The 18,038-nt window shown below is 40.1% G+C and overlaps 1 protein-coding gene across 1 annotated transcript in view; it reads left to right on the top strand.

Moving 5' to 3' along the window:
* LRRC2 (leucine rich repeat containing 2) overlaps window positions 1–18,038 on the top strand; it is a gene marked incomplete at its 5' end in the record, with an annotated part of 48,113 nt that overhangs the window by 13,085 nt on the left and 16,990 nt on the right. Inside the window, one exon of the mRNA XM_009696073.1 lies at window positions 7,404–7,540. Coding sequence (XP_009694375.1) covers window positions 7,404–7,540 — 137 coding nt within the window. The remainder of the gene's footprint in view (window positions 1–7,403; window positions 7,541–18,038) is intronic.

Raw genomic sequence — 18,038 nt, 5'->3', positions numbered from 1 at the left:
CTGGAGCGTGTCCAGAGAAGGGCAACAAAGCTGTTGAAGGGCCTGGAGAAAAAGCCTTATGAGGAGCGGTTGAGGGAGTTGGGGTTGTTTAGTCTGGAGAAAAGGAGGCTGAGGGGAGACCTGATCAACCTCTGCAAATACCTGAAAGGAGGTTGTAGTGAGGTGGGGGTTGGTCTCTTCTCCCCAGTAACTAGCAATAGGACAAGAAGAAACAGTCTCAAGTTGCGCCAGGGGAGGTTCAGGCTGGACCTTAGGAAGGGCTTCTTCACTGTAAGAGTCGTCAGACATTGGAATGGGCTCCCCAGGGAGTTGGTGGAGTCACCATCCCTGGAGGTGTTCAAAAAACATTTAGATGTGGCGCTTCAAGACATGGTTTAGCAGGCATAGTGGCATCGGGTATAGAGTTGGACTTAATGATCTTTGAGGTCTCTTCCAACCATAATGATTCTATGATTCTATGATACTAATACTCTTCTGACCAACAAGACCAAGATCCCAGGCCTTATGCTTTTTATTTTTTGTTTGTAGTAGTCACTTGCAATTTCTCTCAATATGTTTAAATTTTTTTAATTGAACACATGAAAGTTGTTTAAACAACGAAATTTTACTAGCCTGGGGTCAGTCTGTTACTGTGCTACAGCTTTTATAAGCCCTAGAAGCAAAAAAAGGTTTTGCAATTTTGTTATGCAAAAGGAGTTCAGGAAGTCTTCATCCCTCCTTTGCTTGAACATCAATATCTCCTTTCAGATAAATCAAAGGCGATGTCACTAATTCAGCAGAGAAGACTGGAAATCGGAGACTGTTTATCTTGGCCCATAGGAAGCTACTGTCAGATCATTGCAGATCAATGCGAAAATTTGCTTTGTGTTTTGCTCCAGTTTATACTGCATTTGTATTGAATAGGATCCTTAGATAATAAAGGCTGTCTGTAACCTCATCTGTATTTTGTCTGTGACACTTTGTTAGGAGCACTAATGTAGGCTTGTCTAAACGGTGAAGTTGCATTATCATTATTCCTATGCTGCGTTGCCCATCAGAAATTATAGAGTTTAATTACTGGTTTAATTTTTTTATAATAATGAATTAAAAATTTAAACTGGGAATAAATGCTATCTTAGGCAACAACTATGGCATTGCATCTCCCACTTAAAAATAAAATATTCTTAATTGTGAAACTGCCAGTGGAGCCATGGATTTCATTACTGCTTTTACTGCCTCTCCTTGGAAAACACAGAGATGTTAGCTGTTTAACTCTCTAATGTGCATTTTTTATAGAACTGAAAATTCAGTGCCTTTAAGCATAGTTAACAACAGTGCTATAACAGAAATGATTTTATTATTACTACTTTTAACTGAGGAGTTGTGCTTTAGTATTATTTGAATGTATAGGTGGCAGGTGTGGCCGTCAAATCCTGCTCTATGTTTGTGCAGCTGTGAAGGGTGTGTCACCTCTTCTGTCTCCTCCTAAGGCTGCCTCAATGGCTGTATTGCATGCTCATTAAGCCTGGTGGTGGCTTGGCACCATACCTGAGAGACTCAAAAAATTCTGCACTAAGAAGGTATAAATAAGCTCCTAAATACAGATTACAGGGTAGTGAAAGTCTTACTGTCTTACCACCCTCGACCTCCCCTCCCCCCCTCAATCCCCCAGCTGTTATTGCAATGAACTTCAAATGTGCGTGAGAGTGGCTGGAATCTTACTGCCAATGCCTATAGCGTTTGAAGGCTATTTAGGGATTCATTGCTCCCCAATTTTGCACTCCTTCAGCCTAGATACCTGGATTTGAGAATCCTGAACTGTCATGAATGTTGTCTTATAGTCATATATTTGTGCTCTTTCTCTGACAAAAATAGCCTAGCAACCTTGTTTAACAGGGCTAGGGGAAAAGGAGAGTGATAGTCTTACTCCTTTTGTCTGAAAAAGGAAAGGATTTCAGTGTGTAACCTGGATTACCATTCCGGCAACTCATATAACCTAATTATATCCCTGTGTAGATTGTTGCTTGTAAGAATTTTAAACAGTTTTTTAAAGGAAGGAGCAGTTAGATACATGGAGCTGAATGGAAACTAGATTGAAATTAAAAATATATAAAAGAAAAGCAAGTTGTGCCCAACTCATTTGTTTTCTGTCTTTCTTTTGAGAAGGTGATTGAGCTTCAAGTAGTAGATCTTGTCTATCTGGTGTCCCATAAAGTATTTGATACAGTGAACTGTGGAAAATGATTGAATCAAGGAAAATGGACTTTCATGCAACAATTGTAAAAATGAGCAAATGACTTGCTAAACCAGAGGCAACAAGGCACTTGTTTGGAAAAAGAAGCTATTGATCAGGAGGAGGATCACTTATGAAGTTTCTCAAGGATCAGTCTTGAGTTTATTTCTTAATTATTTTGAGGAACTTGGCTGAAATTTTCTGCTGACACATTTTGGGTGTTATTGTCACTGCACAAACAAGAGGAAATATGAAAAGCTGGATGAGCAGGTGGGCTTCCAAAAAAGTGGAGACATCAAATTCATGATTGCAGAGTTCAAGGTCAGGTACTCAGGAGCTAATAATTTGTGCAGCAAGCCGTGACCTCATTAAATGCAAATAATGGAAGAAATTAAATTCCTCATCTAACAGTCACAAAAGGGCAAAAAAAGTTGTGGTCTCATAGATTCAAGAAAAGTTATTTCAGATGGGAACAGATGCAAAAGAAGTCTATCAGGACCACTTGGGAAGAGAACTTTCATTTTGAGACAGGAGATTAGAAGAATTGGCTTATTCAGGCTAGTAAAATGAATTCTGATATGTCTGCTACTTATGAAAACATCAGAGAAGTAAACACCAGGGAAGGAAAAGAGCTATTTAAAGATAAAGATGGCAAAAGAATTAATGATTATAGAATTTCTACAAATAAATTCAGACTGGCAATCTGAAGACAATTCCAAATCATGAAAAAGATGGAACTCTGTAAATTTGTTTTTCCGTAAGAGCAGTGGATATAAAAAAACAACTGAAATATGATAAATCAAAAAATGGGATTACTGAAGTGGTGGTGGAAGGGTTTTACCCAGGAAGTCCTGGCGAGTCCTATGTGTGTCTTATGGTCCTAGAGGGAGGGTTAATGCTTGACTACTGCTCACCTGTCCGGTGGCGTAACTTAATCCACTGGAGAGCCCAGAGGTGAAAAAACAACTGTTACACAGAATTGCAAGAGATTGCTCCCTGCAGGCAGATCTCAGTGGAGTGTATCCCACTCATCTATGTTGTCCTGAGTTTGAGAATTAACTTCAGTTGTACAACTCATGGCTTTTTCCAGTAGTTTTCATAATCTTAGCCATAGCAATTACTGGCATTGACTGTAGATTCTGTAGTGTGCTTCTGTCAGATTAAGGAGAGATTATATATGACAAGAAAAATTGTGATGCATCTTCTACTTACTTGCTTTCTCATACCTGCAAGCTGGGACAAACCATATTGTGAACATCGACATACATGTTAGAAACTGTGAAAGGAGAAAAAAGCTTGAAAAGCTATGGTTTCAGAAGGCAGGAAAGTCAGAAAGCAAAGCAGTGCTTGCCTCTGTCACTCTGCCCAGAAAGGCTGTTAAATTTTTGCAATTTTTTTTGGTAAGCAATTCTGCTCTGTGTCTCCTAGTTATGCTCTGGAGATGCATGACCTAAGCAGTTAGACAAGACGGTGATGAGGATGTTGGTGACAATAGGTGCCTTGTCTACATTAGTTCTTCAACTACTAATGGAACTGAAAGGTAGAAATTTCAGTAGCTGAAAAGTTAGCAAATGCATCTGTTGTGGGTTAACACTCATAGACAGCTAAGCCTTACACAACTTGCTCAGCACCCCCACAGCTGCTTATTCAGTCTCCCATGGCAGGATGGGGAGAGAATTGGAAGGGCAAAAGTGAGAAAACTCATGCATCAGGATGAAGACTGTTTAATAAGTGAAGAAAAACAAACAAGCAAACAAACAAACAAGTGATGCAAAAGCAGTCACTTACCACAAGCTGAGCAATGCCCAGCCAGTCCCTGAGCAATAGCCACCTAGGAGAACTCCCACCCATTCCTCCCTTGCCCCCAGCTTTTACTGCCGAACATGATGTTGTATGCTATAGTATATTCCTTTAGTCAATTTGAGTCCAGTGTTTCGGCCTTGTCCCCTCACAGCCTCTTGCCCACTCCTAGCTGATTCACCCAGGCAGCAGAGTGAGAAACAAAAGACTTTCATGTTGTGTAAGCACTGTTCAGCAATAGTGAAAACATTGGTGTGATATCAGCACTGTTTCATCACAAAGGCAAAACGTAGCACCACTAAGGCTGCTAGGAAGAAAATTAACTCAATCCAGACAGATCCAGTACAATATCCCATTCCTAAAAGAAAAGACAAAACACTACAGTGCTAGTGAGTAAGTAGTTCCTTTTTAATTCCAATGGGATTTGCTCTCCTTCACTAAGAGATCAATTGGATGAGAAATTAATTTGCAATTCTCTGATTCTCTTTTGTTTCAAGGCATTTCTGCTTCAGTGATTAATTTGTTGCAATGAGGTGGTAAGTTGACGTTTATGTCACTTAGCATGTGATGTAATATCTTCATTTGTCTACATCATGATACTAAACCTGGTGAGGCTTCATTATGGGTGGGCTAAACTTTTATTACTTTTATGTGCTTAAAAATCCAGAAATAAGGCGATACACACATTTACCATTAAGTTGCTTCTGTTAGTCTCTTGCACCACCCCCAATGACCCTTGTAGGACAGTAATGTAATGCCAAAACAATGCCTGTTGTAGTTTACAGAAAATTTTGCTTCTGTTATTTTAACTAAAACAGCACTTCACAGTGACTAGGAAAGGCAAAGTTACCTTCCTAAAAGCACATTCCTAAAGGCTGAATTTTGAAATACCACCTCAGTTTCTATTTCTGGCAGAGCTAAAACTGGGAGAAAGCTGACTGGAAGCTTCTGTGTTTTCCTCTTTTGCAACCTGTGGAGATTAATACAACAAAGTTCTTACCATATCTGGCTTGTCTGCCACCTGTAAGAAAGATTTGGGTGGTTCAGCCATCATTAGAAGACAATGTTATGTCCAATGGAAACTCGGGTTATGTAAAATGCTGTGTGATTTGGTGACTGCTAGTATTGGTCATCAAACTGCATGCCTCTGCCTCTAACAGCAATTTCTCAGGGAAAAAAGATGGGGCTTTCAATTCCCTGTGTTTCTTCTCTGTCCTTTTCTGTGGAAGCACCATCTGGCCTCTGGTAAGAATTTCCACACATTGCAAAAGGTGAGCAGCTCTAAAACAACTTTTGCTTTGGAGGGAATTTAAATGAGTGTTAATGCTTTAATGATTAACCTTGTTATTATGAAACTGTTTTGAGCATTTGAGATGTACTGTAGAAAGATTCTCTCTAGTGTCATCCAAATCCCGTGAAACACCAGATTCTTTTTTAAAATTTGATTATAAATGGAAGACTGATAGAATATAAAATTGTGAATCTCGTGTATGTCTTGTCTTGGTTTGCCAATATATAGTCTGTTTTGAGAATATGTTGATGCAAGATGCTGTTCTTTCCTGATTTCTAACTCTTGAATTGCATTTATCTTTCTTACTGCTGCTTTTCCTTGTGAATACTGTACTCTATCACTGGTTACAGGGGAATATCGCAGGAATATTACTGATTAGCGGGGAACATTGCAGATGATACCAAGATGAGTGGTACAGTTGATATACCTGAGAGAAGGGACATCATTCAGAGAGACCTTGACAGGCTTGAGGAGTGGGCCCATGTGAAACTCATGAAAGTCAGCAAGGCCAAGTGCAAGGTCCTGCACCTGGATTGGGGCAATTTCCGATATTAGTACAGGCTGGGAGATGAATGGATCGAGAGCAGCCCCACAGGGAAGGAGTTGGGCATAGTGGTGGATGAGAAATTCGATATGAGCTGGCAATGTGCACTTGCAGCCCAGAAAGCCAGTTGTATCCTGGTCTGCATCCAAAGAAGTGTGTCCAGCAGGCTAAAGGAAGTGATTCTCCCCTTATACTCCATGTTTGTGAGACCCCCCCTGCAGTACTGCATCCAGATCTGGGGTCCCCAGTACAAGAAAGACAGAGACCTGTTGGAGCGCAACCACAGGAGGGCCACAAAAATGGTCAGAGGAGTGGAACACCTCTTCTCTAAGGAAAGGCTGAGAGATTTGGAGTTGTTCAACATGGAGGAGAGAAGGCTCTGGGGAGACTTTAGAGCAGCCTTTGAATACATAAAGCAGGCTTATGAGAAAGATGGAGAAAGACTTTTTACCAGGGCCTGTAGTAACAGGACAAGGACCCTGAAAGAGAGTAGATTTAGATTGGACGTAAAGAATAAATTTTTTATGATGAGGGTGATGAGATACTGGAATATGTTTGCTAAAGAAGTTGTGGATACATCATCATGGGAAGTGTTCAAAGTCAGGTTGGACGGGACTTTGGACCGGATGATCTTTGAAGATCCCTTCCAACTGAAACTGTTTTGTGACTCTGTCATTCTGTGATCATGTATGTAATATAACAACACAGCTGTCCATAGAATGTTCTCATTTTGTTATGTATGAGTTTAAGGATCCCTTTGCTAATACATCAACTATTTGATACATTCAAATTCCTTACTTCCTTCTCCCTTGACTATGTCACATTATAATTTGCATTTTTTCAGTATAATACATTTTACATTTTAATGATGTTTCTAAACCTGTTTTTACTGAAGATTATATAATGCTATAAATTGAAGAAACAGAGTGTACAATGTGACTAAATGTAGCCTAGAATATTATAAAGGCCTTAAGATTAAGTCAGCAAGGACGATAAACTGCAATAAAGAAAATAACGAAATAAATGCACACATCCATTATCTTTTACAATCAAAAGTATGCAACGTTGGATACCAAAGACAGAATTCTTGATGTATTAAGTTTAGTAGGAGTGATTGTTCCCAATAAACAGGTTCTATAAAAAATGCTAAGAAGCTCTGAGTTAGCAGGGAAGTTTTCTAAAGTGGCCAAACCAAAAAGCCAACTTCTCTAGTTTCAACTGAGGTCAATAGATACCTCATCCCTGGTAGAATCAAGATCTTTGCAAGTCTTTGCTGCCTCCTTTCAAACTCTCACCAAAACCATTGTTGGTTAAGGGAAGCCAGTATGAGTGCAACACAGCACTATTGCCCCGCCCCAATGTTAGTGACCACTGCAGAAAATATTTATTAAACTCTTAGTCATCATGACATTAAGGAGTTTTTTCTTTGCTAAACTGAGTATGCCTTTTATTTTTACTTTCTCCGTTCTTGTGGTTTTTTTTGTTTTTTGTTTTGTTTTTTTTTTTTTTTTTTTTTTTTTTTAAATGCACTGATTTTAATTATCTGTCCCTCACAGGCTGCTTAAAAAACCTGAAAGTGCTCAATGTGAGTTTCAATAATTTGAAGTCAGTCCCTCCAGAATTGGGAGATTGTGAGAATCTGGAAAAACTGGATTTGTCTGGAAATATGGAAATAACAGAGCTCCCATTTGAAGTAAGATAATAAGCTATGTTTCTTCTATCTTTTTTTATTTGGCTTATAAGGTATTTTATCACAGTCTTAAAATCTTTTCTTAACAGATTGCAGTTTTTAGCAATAATGTTTTAGTAGTGATATCACTGAAAATGCCTTAGCAGCAGTTAAATGGGACCAAGCTTCTTTGTTTTGGTTTTCAAGTGACTAAATTTTGCTTGTATTTATCCTGATATATGAAGGAGGACATGATCCCAAAGAGTATTTGGCCAGTGGTTATAAGGAGAAGGCTGCAAATAGGTATTTTCTGTGAAAGTGAAGTGCATCTTGGCAGTCAAATTTACATACTAACCTTTGTTTTGTTCCCAGTGTCTGTTTTCCTTTAAAAAATGTATGGAGAGTTCTATGAACAACACTGCATGTTGCTATGAGCATAAATATCTGTCTGAAAGGTATATTACATGTGAGGCATGGTATGAATATATAATAAAGACTGAGAAAAGGACTCCTAGGCATGCACCAACATTGTTTCTTGTGTTGGATGCATAACTGCTGTCTGCCACGGCTGCTCTGAGACTTAGTGTTCACAGAGAAATGAAACCATTGGCTGGTACCTAACCACAGTTTCAGAAGTCATCTGTGGTTCTTGGGTTCTTAATATCCTGATTCCTGGAGGATGAGTTGGGGAGGGAGGGCTTTAGGGAGAAGTGTCAAACTTTTCTTTACTGATTCCTACTTTTTCTCTAAACATCTGTTACTGGTGATTTACAGGTAACGTTGGAGTGGATTAAACTTACGTGAAATCTAGTTTGACCATGCTTACGTTCTGTTCTGAAGAAATGCAAACAGTAATAAACTTTCCCCTTTGTCTTCTCATTGCAAGGTAGTATGTCTGAAAAGAACGTAAAAAATGATGTGAAGGAAACAGAAACAAGGGGGAAACATTAGCTTCATATCATAAGTGGCCACCATATAGAAATGCTAGCAACTGCACAAACAGTACATGTCTCCTTTCTCCTTCCTCTCCTCCTCCTTCAGATAGCGAAGATTAGGGACAAACCAGATAAAACTTAACTGGTAAAAAGGAACCATAATGGAATTAGAAAAACATATATCCTGAACAGGCACAGGAATTAAATGTAAGCATCTAGGAAAAGTAAGTATATTCAAACCTGTGGACGAGAACAGTGAATTTAGCCCCAATCATTGGTATATTAAAATCAGTGAGTATTTTCCCAGCTGCTTCTAAAGGCCTTGTAATACAAAGGCTTACCCATTTCTATGCGTTATGAGTAGCCTTTGCATGGAAACCTAACCGTGCATGTAAGTCTCTCCAGGGCTGAGTCGTAAGAGACCAGTGTTTCTCTTGGAAAGCTTGAAAATATTGTTCCCTTCTGTCAGTCTCCTGTTCAGTGGGATTGAAAGCCCCTAAAACTGAGTGTAGGCTACTGGGTAATGGTTTACTTACAATCTATGGAAAAAATTTTGAGCTGTGCAAATGACTATATAACATAAAAAGCTGGAAGCAACATCGTGTCAGCATGGTCTAAAAGGTCAAGAAGAAAAATATTTGCATTGTCTATTGTGTTTCCTTGTTTCTCTGGAGGTCAGCACTTAATCTATAATTGTGGTGACCTGGGAGGTGGGCAACACAAACTCTTCTGTTTCAGTTTATAAAATTAGTTTCCCAGAATCAACATTTCAAGGGCAGCTTTGGAAAACGAACATACAGTTAAAGGAACACTTTTTCTGTAAAATGATTTAAAATGCTGCAAAGTGTTTGTCCTTCAGTGTACTCAATGTGGCTGATATTATTCAGAGTGATTGCATCCTTGCTAGTGTAATAGGTGTCTGATGTTTGATTCTCAGATGTTTGATTCTCAGATAGGCAAAAGGTGGTAGTCACTGGCAGGTTGCTAATGAATTAAAATACTGAGTTAGTCTGAACAGTCTAAAAAGGGAAAACAGAAAGACACTGTGAAGTGTTGTGGTGGGCTAACCTTGGCTAATAGCCAAATGTCCACCCAGCTGCTTACTTCCTCCCCCTCCTCAGCATGACATCGAGAGAAAGTAGGATAAGAGAGCTCACGGGTCAAGATAAAAGACAAGGAGATTGTTTACCATTTACTATTGTGGGCAAAACACACTGTACTTGGAGAAGATTACTTTAATAATTGCCAATATATATTTGAGTAGTGAGAAGAAAGGCATTAAAACAACATCTTTCCTTCCCTCTCTCCCAAGGTCAACTTCACTCCTCCACTCCAGAGTCCTCTCCCAGCCCTTAGTGGTGCAAGGAGGTGGGGGCAGTTACAGCCAGTACACAGTAGTTTCTAGCTGCTTCTCCTTCCTTCTCCGACTCTTCCTCTCCTCCATCATGGACTCTCCATGCACTTCAGGAATATCTATTTGCAGCAGCGTGGGTCTTCCATGAGCAGCAGTGTGGAGAACTGCTCCACCATGGAGCATCTCCTCCTCCTCCTGCTCTGACCTTGGTGTTCCCTCTGCTATTTCTCATTCTTTTTATTCTCTCCCCCTTTCTCTGGTGTTTTTTTCCCTTTCTTAAATAAGCTTTTAGAGCGGCACCACAAACTTGGCTGAGGAACTCAGCTGTATCCTGTAGTGGGTCCATTGAGGTTGGCTTGAACTGTCTGTGTCCAACTTGGGGCAGTCCCTGGTCTCTTCCCACAGAGGCCAGCCTACAGCCCCCATGCGGTCAGCACCTTGACATGAACACCCAGTACAAGTATTTATGACCCCAAGTTAGACAGATTAGACCAATTATTACATGATGTAATTGTTGCCAACATCTGTTCATTCAGTGAAATGCTCATAAGTGTTGGTCATCATTCTCTCCTGTGGTGTGAGTACTGGGAACTGGTGAGTGTAAATGAGCAAGTACATGCAAGCTCTGTTTTGGTAGGTGAATGGATTCTCTTAACAACATTAGGAAGAACAGAGAAAACTTGGCAACTGATACACAAAATAAGGTAGAGAGTAGCTAAAAATGTTTCCTGTTTATCATCTTTTAGGAAGTTCAATTTTTATTTGACTTTCAAATACTTAGAAGTTTCTTCCAGAAAGAAATGCATGAGAGCACCAACAGTATTCTCCAGTGTAAAACTTACTTGCAAGACATAAAGGGAAACTTCAGCCCAGCAGAAATGATCAAAGTCTAATTTAACCTTGGTTCTGTACATAGAATAATGGCCAGAGAGACATTGATAACATATGTGAAAATGGATTCAAAGAGATTGATAACGTGCCTGTAATTTAGTCAACAGTTTTTGACAGACCCATAAAGGTTTGTGAGATATCAGAACTCTGAGACTGAATTACATCTTCAGTAATCAGTCTCCCCATTCCTTTTCTATCCATTTACTTTATGACAGGTGCAAAAAATAGAGAAGTCTTGAAGCTTTTCATTTATTTGGTTTTTTAGTTGTTTGCTTTCTTAGGAAGAGAGTTCAGTTAGGTTTTTTTTTGTTTTTAACAGACACAAAATATTACATGATGAGCTAATTCAGGGGGACAAATCTCAGTGAGATGGATTATATAACACATGACTGTAGTTGCTACTGAGAAGTGGTGGAGGGTGAATGTTGGTTATTACACAAAACCATACTGTGTCGCCAAATACCCGTTTTGAATTGAAGTTACTGATTTGTGAAGACAGCTACCATACATATGTATAAATTTTTGCTGACATATCAGTTGTTTCTGTGCCTGAAGTTGTCAGTCAGCCACATACGAAATTCACAGACTGTTATGATGTCTCTTAAGTCTGTCACTTTGTTTTGTAAACAGAGGAACTTCAGGAAAGACAAGATGCTAAGCACCTTTACCTTACAGTACTTTTCAGATAAACTGCAGTTGTTAAGGAGGTTTCCAGCATGTATACTGACTATACTTCTTGTCTTTTTAATCTACCAATTTCATTTTTCAATGCAACTGTTTTAAACTGAGTTATGCTGTGGTGAGATGCTCTAGCACAACTGAAATCATGCGGATCTTCATTCTCTATTAATAGATTCAACATCTGGCAGCAATACATCCACCTTTTTCAGTGTGTGTGGGGAAAAACCCCCACTTCAAACGATAGCATTCTCCTTGGCCCAATACAACCTATTTCATGGAGTGGCTGTATCAGCCTACTAGGAACATGTATGTCTAGTACCTAGGCTTTTGTCAGTATTTCTGTTTAGGTGTGCTTTGGAGCTATGCCTTGAGCGACATACCTCGTGCCATAGCATTGTGAGGCAAGCACACTGCTCACTTGTCCATTCATTTCTTGTAGATCTGTTTTTAAAGACCACTTCCAGCACTCTGTAAGTCATTTCACTGAATCTTAAAATGAAGTAATATCGTTCTCCGTTAAAAAAAATTGAGGGTGTATGCTCTCATTTTTTACTTTCGCAAGCCTTAGGATTCACCTCTTCAGACTATGCCTAAGGAAGGGCAAGCTGTTTCAATGTCTGCTTTTAAATTTATTTTTCTCTCTTCTACTGTTGGATGTCTAACATTTTTAGATTTTAAGAAGTTCCGTTTAACTTCAGTATTAGATTAGTATTAGTTGCAAAGCAAGTCCTTTGGCAGAAAAGGTTTTTGGATCTGCAGTTGAATTCAAATATGTTTTGGCCACATTTGTAAATGAAGGATGTGTTTCTCTGGACATGAGTGAAAATATAAATTGAAATCAAATGTAAATGTTAGAAAAGGCAGCCTGCATAACATTACATTTATGCAGCCAGTTTGTAGCAGATACTTCTAGACCTTAGCAACCAGGCTCAGCAGAGGAAGGTGCACTATGAAGTTTAGGGCACAATCTTCCCTGAGATGACAAATAGCTGATAAGACTCCTCTGTGGAGGTGAATTTGGTCTTCTAGCTAAGGTGTTCAGGGAGCACATGCCTTGTATGCTATCCAGTCCCTCTCATAACATAGTGTGATTATACTGGGTGCCACATTCTGTAGAGAGAAGGGAGCGATGGATGGATTTGTTTCTAAATTTCTTGTACCTTCTATGTGTGAATTTAAGAATTAGTATGATGCTAGTTTTTGTATTTTAACTGCTTGAGAGATTTCCTATTGCTGTTTTCATAGATGATATGCCACTCCTTTGTTTTCCTAGGAATAAAAACAGTATTATAAATAACGTGTTTTGTGATTCAGGTTTGTAGAAAAACTACTCTGACCTTATTTTGAGATGTGCTTCCTTCAGAAGGTATTACATTCTACAGTTTACTGAATCACCCAATTAATGTTTCCTGTGAATGGCAGAATACCTGCTTTGTGCTGATATTTTAAAGACACAGCTTTGCTGTGTTGAGGGGCCAGTTCTTCTTCCATGCTATAAAATTCTAATAATGCTGTATCAGCCAAGAGTATCTATAGATGTGACCCAAAGGAATTTTAATGAGAAGAGAGAGAAGATGAAGACATTCTCATTTCCTCCATCTGTACCATTTGGTGTGGCACATGCTGTCCATCACAGGACAGGCAAGTCACTCCACACTACCAGCAACAAGATGGAAGTGCTTACAGGTAGATGTTCTGATATTGAAAATAAATTAAAAAGAGATTTTGCAAAGTTATTCTGTCTTGAACAGTGTTCAGTACCACATCTGAATAATCCCAGTAAGCCATCTGAAACGTTTTTTGTATCCTTTGTGAGGTCTGGGCAGGGCAAAGTGAAGGAATGAGACAGAGACTGTTACAGCATATGAATACTTTGTCAAAGAAAGAGCATATGTATGAATGTCTGCATTTCCATGTCAATCTGGTATAAACTGATCTTTGAAGTTCAGAGAAATGGCAAGGTTATGCTTTCTGGCTGTTTTAGCACACCATGTTTTCAACCGATCAAATAAAATCTTGTTTTGTACTTCTGATGCATCAAAGGTTTCAGCTAAGTCCTGATATAAGCAAGTACAGCCTTGGGGAGCTTTCAAAATCAGAGAATCGTGGAACAGTTTGGGTTGGAAGGGACTTTTAAAGGTCCTCTAGTCCAACCCCCCTGCAATGAGCAGGGACATCTTCAACTAGACCAGGTTGCTCAGAGCCCCATCCAATCTGACCATGAATGTTGCCAGGGATGGGGCATCTACCACCTCTCTGTCAAATAGTTACAGTGTTTCACCACCCTCATAGTAAAAAATTTCTTCCTTGTGTCCAATCTAAATCTACCCTCATTTGGTTTAAAACAAGTACAACTTGTCCAAGTGCTATAGGCCCTACTAAAGAGTTTGTCACCATCCTTCTTGTAAGCCTCCTTTAAGTGTTGAAAGGCCACAATGAGGTGTCCCCAGAGCCTTCTCTTCTCCAGACTGAACAACTCCAACTCTCTCAGCCTTTCCTCGTAGGAGAGGTACCTCAACCCTCTGATCATTTTTCTGGCCCTCTTCTGGACCTGCTTCAACAGGTCCATGTCTTTCCTGTGCTGAGGACTCCAGAGCTGGATGCAGTACTCCAGGTTGGGTCTCACCAGAGCGGAGTAAAGGGGCAGAATCACCTTCCTCAACCTTATGGTCATGCTTCTTTCGATGCGCCCCAGGATATGGTTGGCTTTTTGGGCTGCAAGTGCACATTGCCAGCTCATGTCCAGTTTTTCATCCACCAGTACTCCTAAGTCCTCTGCAGACCTGCTCTCAATCCCTTCATCCCTCAGCCTGTATTGATAGCAGGAGTTGCACTGACCCAGGTACAGGACCTTGCACTTGGCCTTGTTGAACCTCATGAAGTTCACATGGGCCCACTTCTCAAGCCTGTCCAAGTCCCTCTGGATGGCATCCCATCCCTCGGGTGTGTCAGCTCTATCACTCAGCTTGTTGTCATCTGCAAACTTGCTGAGGGTACACTCGATCCCACTGTCTGTGTCATTGATGAAGATACTAAACATCACTGGTGCCAGTATGGACCCCTGAGGGACACCAGTCGTCACTGATCTCCATCTGGACCAGTACTCTCTGGATGCAATCATCCAGCCAATTCCTTATCCACCAAACAGTCCATCCATCAAATCCATATCTCTGCAATTTAGAGAGAAGGATGTTGTGTGGCACCGTGTCAGAGGCCTTACAGAAGTCCAGATAGATGACATATGTAGCTCTTCCCTTGTCCACTGATGTAGTCACTCCATCACAGAAGGCCACTAGGTTGGTCAGGCAAGAATTGGCCTTCGTGAAGCCTTGCTGGCTGTCTCAGATCACCTCCCTGTCCTCCATGTGCCTTAGCATAGCTCCTAGGAGGCTCTGTTCCATGATCTTCCCAGTCACAGAGGTGAGGCTTACAGGTTGGTAGTTCCTAGGGTCCTCCTTTCTACCCTTTTTAAAAACAGGTGCAATGTTTCTCTTTTTCCAGTCACTGGAGACCTCACCAGACTGCCATGACTTTTCAAATGTTGTGGAGAGTGGCTTGGCAACTACGTCAGCCAATTCCCTCGGGCCTTTGAGTTGCATCTCATCAGGTCTCATGGACTTACGTATATTCAGGTTCCTCAGGTGGTCACGAACCTGATCTTCTCTTACAGTGGGAGAGACTTTGGTCCCCTAATCCCAGCCTTGAGGTCCATCCACTCAAGAAATGTGGGAAGAGAGATTGCCAGTGAAGACTAAGGCAAAAAGAGTTGTTGAGTATCTCGGCCGTCTCCTAGTCCATTGTTACCAGTTTGCCAGTTTGTTCATCAGAGGGGATACACTTTCTTTGAGCTTCTTTTTCTGACTGACATTCCCATAGAAGTCCTTCATATTATTCTTTGTATCCCTTGCCAAGTTCAGCTCCATCCATGCTCTCGCCCTCCTGGCCCTATCCCTACATAACCGTGCAGGAGCCCTATACTTTTCCCAGGATACCAGCCCCTGTTTCCACTGCCTGTGCATTTCCTTCTTGCCCTTTAGTTTGACCAGCAGGTCTTGACTCAGCAATGCTGGTCTCTTTCGTTTCTTTCCTGATTTCTTACACCTGGGGATAAAGATCTCTTGTGCTCTATGGAAAATATCCTTGAAGATCTGCCAGCTCTGTTCTGCTCCCTTGTCCCTTAAGGGCAGTTTCCGAGGGGGTACTATTGACTGATTCCTTGAACGGCTGGAAGTTTGCTTTCGTAAAATTCAGGGTCCTGACTTTACTCTTCGTCTGACCCATATCTTTCAGGACTATGAGCTCCACCAGTGCATGATCACTGCAGCCCAGGCTGCATCCAATCTTGACATCACCAATGAGCTCACTTGCATTGATGACTAAGAGGTCCAGTAATGTGTCCCCTCTGGTAAGACTGTCTAAAGTTACAGGACTTAGAGCTGGTGTTGCTTCTCTGCTTTGTTTACCTGAAAAAAAAAGATCTGTAATTAGTTGTCTCTTACATTTTTCAGCAATGCTAACACGTGTGATCTTAAAAAAAAAAAAAAAGCTGATTTGATTAGAGATTCATTAAGCACTAAAATTAGTTTCCTAAGGTTTTCAAACACAGCAGTATCTGGAACAGGCATAAACTTTTTGTACATTAATTTATACATTAATAGAATTTCAAAAGATATTTTAAAACTGACGTTTAACAGATGTAAAGTTTTTGGTCTCTTTTGGTCTGGTTGTTGACCAGTCCTATTCAGCAAAGGAAAATGTTTAGCAGAAGGAGCAGAGGCACAAGCTGTATGCAAGTGTGGGGAGACTTCAAGTAAGTCCCCACTGCACATTTCCATGTAAATTGTTGTCTTTGTGACCTGTGACTCAGACCTCCAAAAGCCATATCCTGGTTATGCAGGCAGGACACCAGCAGTCTCAACAGAAATAGAAAATGACAGGTTATTTTACCAGCATGTTATTCTTCAAAGCTGCAAACTTCCAAACCTGTTTCTTTCCCTTGCCATTTGTTTTTTGTGTAAGTAACAATTATAAAATGAAAAACACCATCAGGGGGATGTATAAGACTTTAATTTCCCAGGGGTTTCACTATCCAGTCAGGCACCAGAAGAACTCACCGTTAGCTCTCATTCAATGGGATTATAAAGCACCTGTAAAATCTTCACATTTGTAGAATTTTTAGAAAGTTAGAAAGGAGTCATGTACTGAATTTGTTACAAACAGAATTTTATTTATGTGGGTTTTTCAGGACCACAAGGCAAAGAGGGGTGTTGTGATAAAGCGCTTGATTTGGTAATGCGAAGCCGACAGCATTAAGCCAACTCTGGTGAAATTCTTCATTTTAAATCACTGGCAAAAGTCCAGTTGACTTTAATCACACCAGCACTTCTGTGCATACATTTCGCAGTCTCAGAAATGTTTTTCCAATTGCTTGGCTTGGGTGCATTTCTGTTAGACAGGATTTCATCTTGCCTTTCTTTGCTCAGTGCTTGTATTCTCTTCAAATTTGCTTAACGCTCATGATGAGTTGCTTTCCAATACAGTTGGCCAAAATGCTGTCAATCCATGCAAAGCAACAGCTGCTTTGTTGAACTGGTATAAGATGTAACATCAAACATTAGCAGGAGGGGTGTGAAACCCAAAAGAGCAGGTGCAAAGGTGTTAGGTGTCAGAGGACATTCATGGAGGCCATACTGCTGCAGGAGCTCTTATAAATGTTTTGATAGACAAGGGGCTAAAGAAGGGCATGGGTCTATGTTAGGAAAGAGGATTATTCGGTTAGGCACAGTAAAGTGTGTCAGTTGATCCTGTTCTTGACACTGTTCTTCCAAAGTCTGCTAATTAATATAGCATCACTTCAAAACTACGCCACCATCAGAGCAAGTCAGCAGCTAATAATAACAGCCCACTTCATTTGAGAACTGACCCATGCCTACCTCCGTGCTGTCGTGCCAGTGACCTTTCCTTTACCTTTCACATGAATTCAATAAAAGTAACATCTCCTTTCATGGTCTGAAATTTTTTAATAGTAGGGAATGGCAGAGAAGTAGTTTTACAGCATAAGGTAAGACTTAACAATGAGCAGAGGGGCATAATGTGAACACTGCAACATGGCTATCTTGTTACAAAAAACATGAATCAAATTGTAAAAGAGTTCAGTGGTAGGAAAGAGTATTTGGTACTGTTCCAGCTCTGCTTTCTCTGAAAACAAAATCTCATTGAGTCCAACAACAAAATAGGCTTTCAAAATCCTGGTTATATACCCTGCATTCATCAGCGAGATAATCTGAGGCAGATTTTATGTAACTACTGAATAGAAGCAGACAGGAGAGCAAATACATAGCAGTATCACATTTGCATATTATAACTTAAAGAAAAATATCTCTGGTGCCCACATTCATGGATTGATGAGAGTCAGAAGGGAGTTGTAGGTGAAGGGAGAGAAAAGTATGTTGTGTTATTCCATAAAGTACAGCTAATGAGAGGTATTATTTATTCTGTAAGAAGAATAAAGTTGGAGAGTCTAACTGAAGTTAATGCATTTAATTTATTACTGAATACGTTCCTATCAGTTGTTAACTAATTATAGGTAGTTACATGATTGATCAACTCTTCACAGCTATAAATAACACTTGATAAGGCTGACTGTGATTTTTATTCGTCA

This window comes from Cariama cristata, unplaced genomic scaffold (genome assembly GCF_000690535.1).
Source record: "Cariama cristata isolate BGI_N322 unplaced genomic scaffold, ASM69053v1 scaffold4500, whole genome shotgun sequence".
Lineage (NCBI taxonomy): Eukaryota > Metazoa > Chordata > Aves > Cariamiformes > Cariamidae > Cariama > Cariama cristata.
The sequence above is the reverse complement of the archived record's forward strand: the minus strand, read 5'-3'. Positions and strand labels throughout refer to the sequence as shown.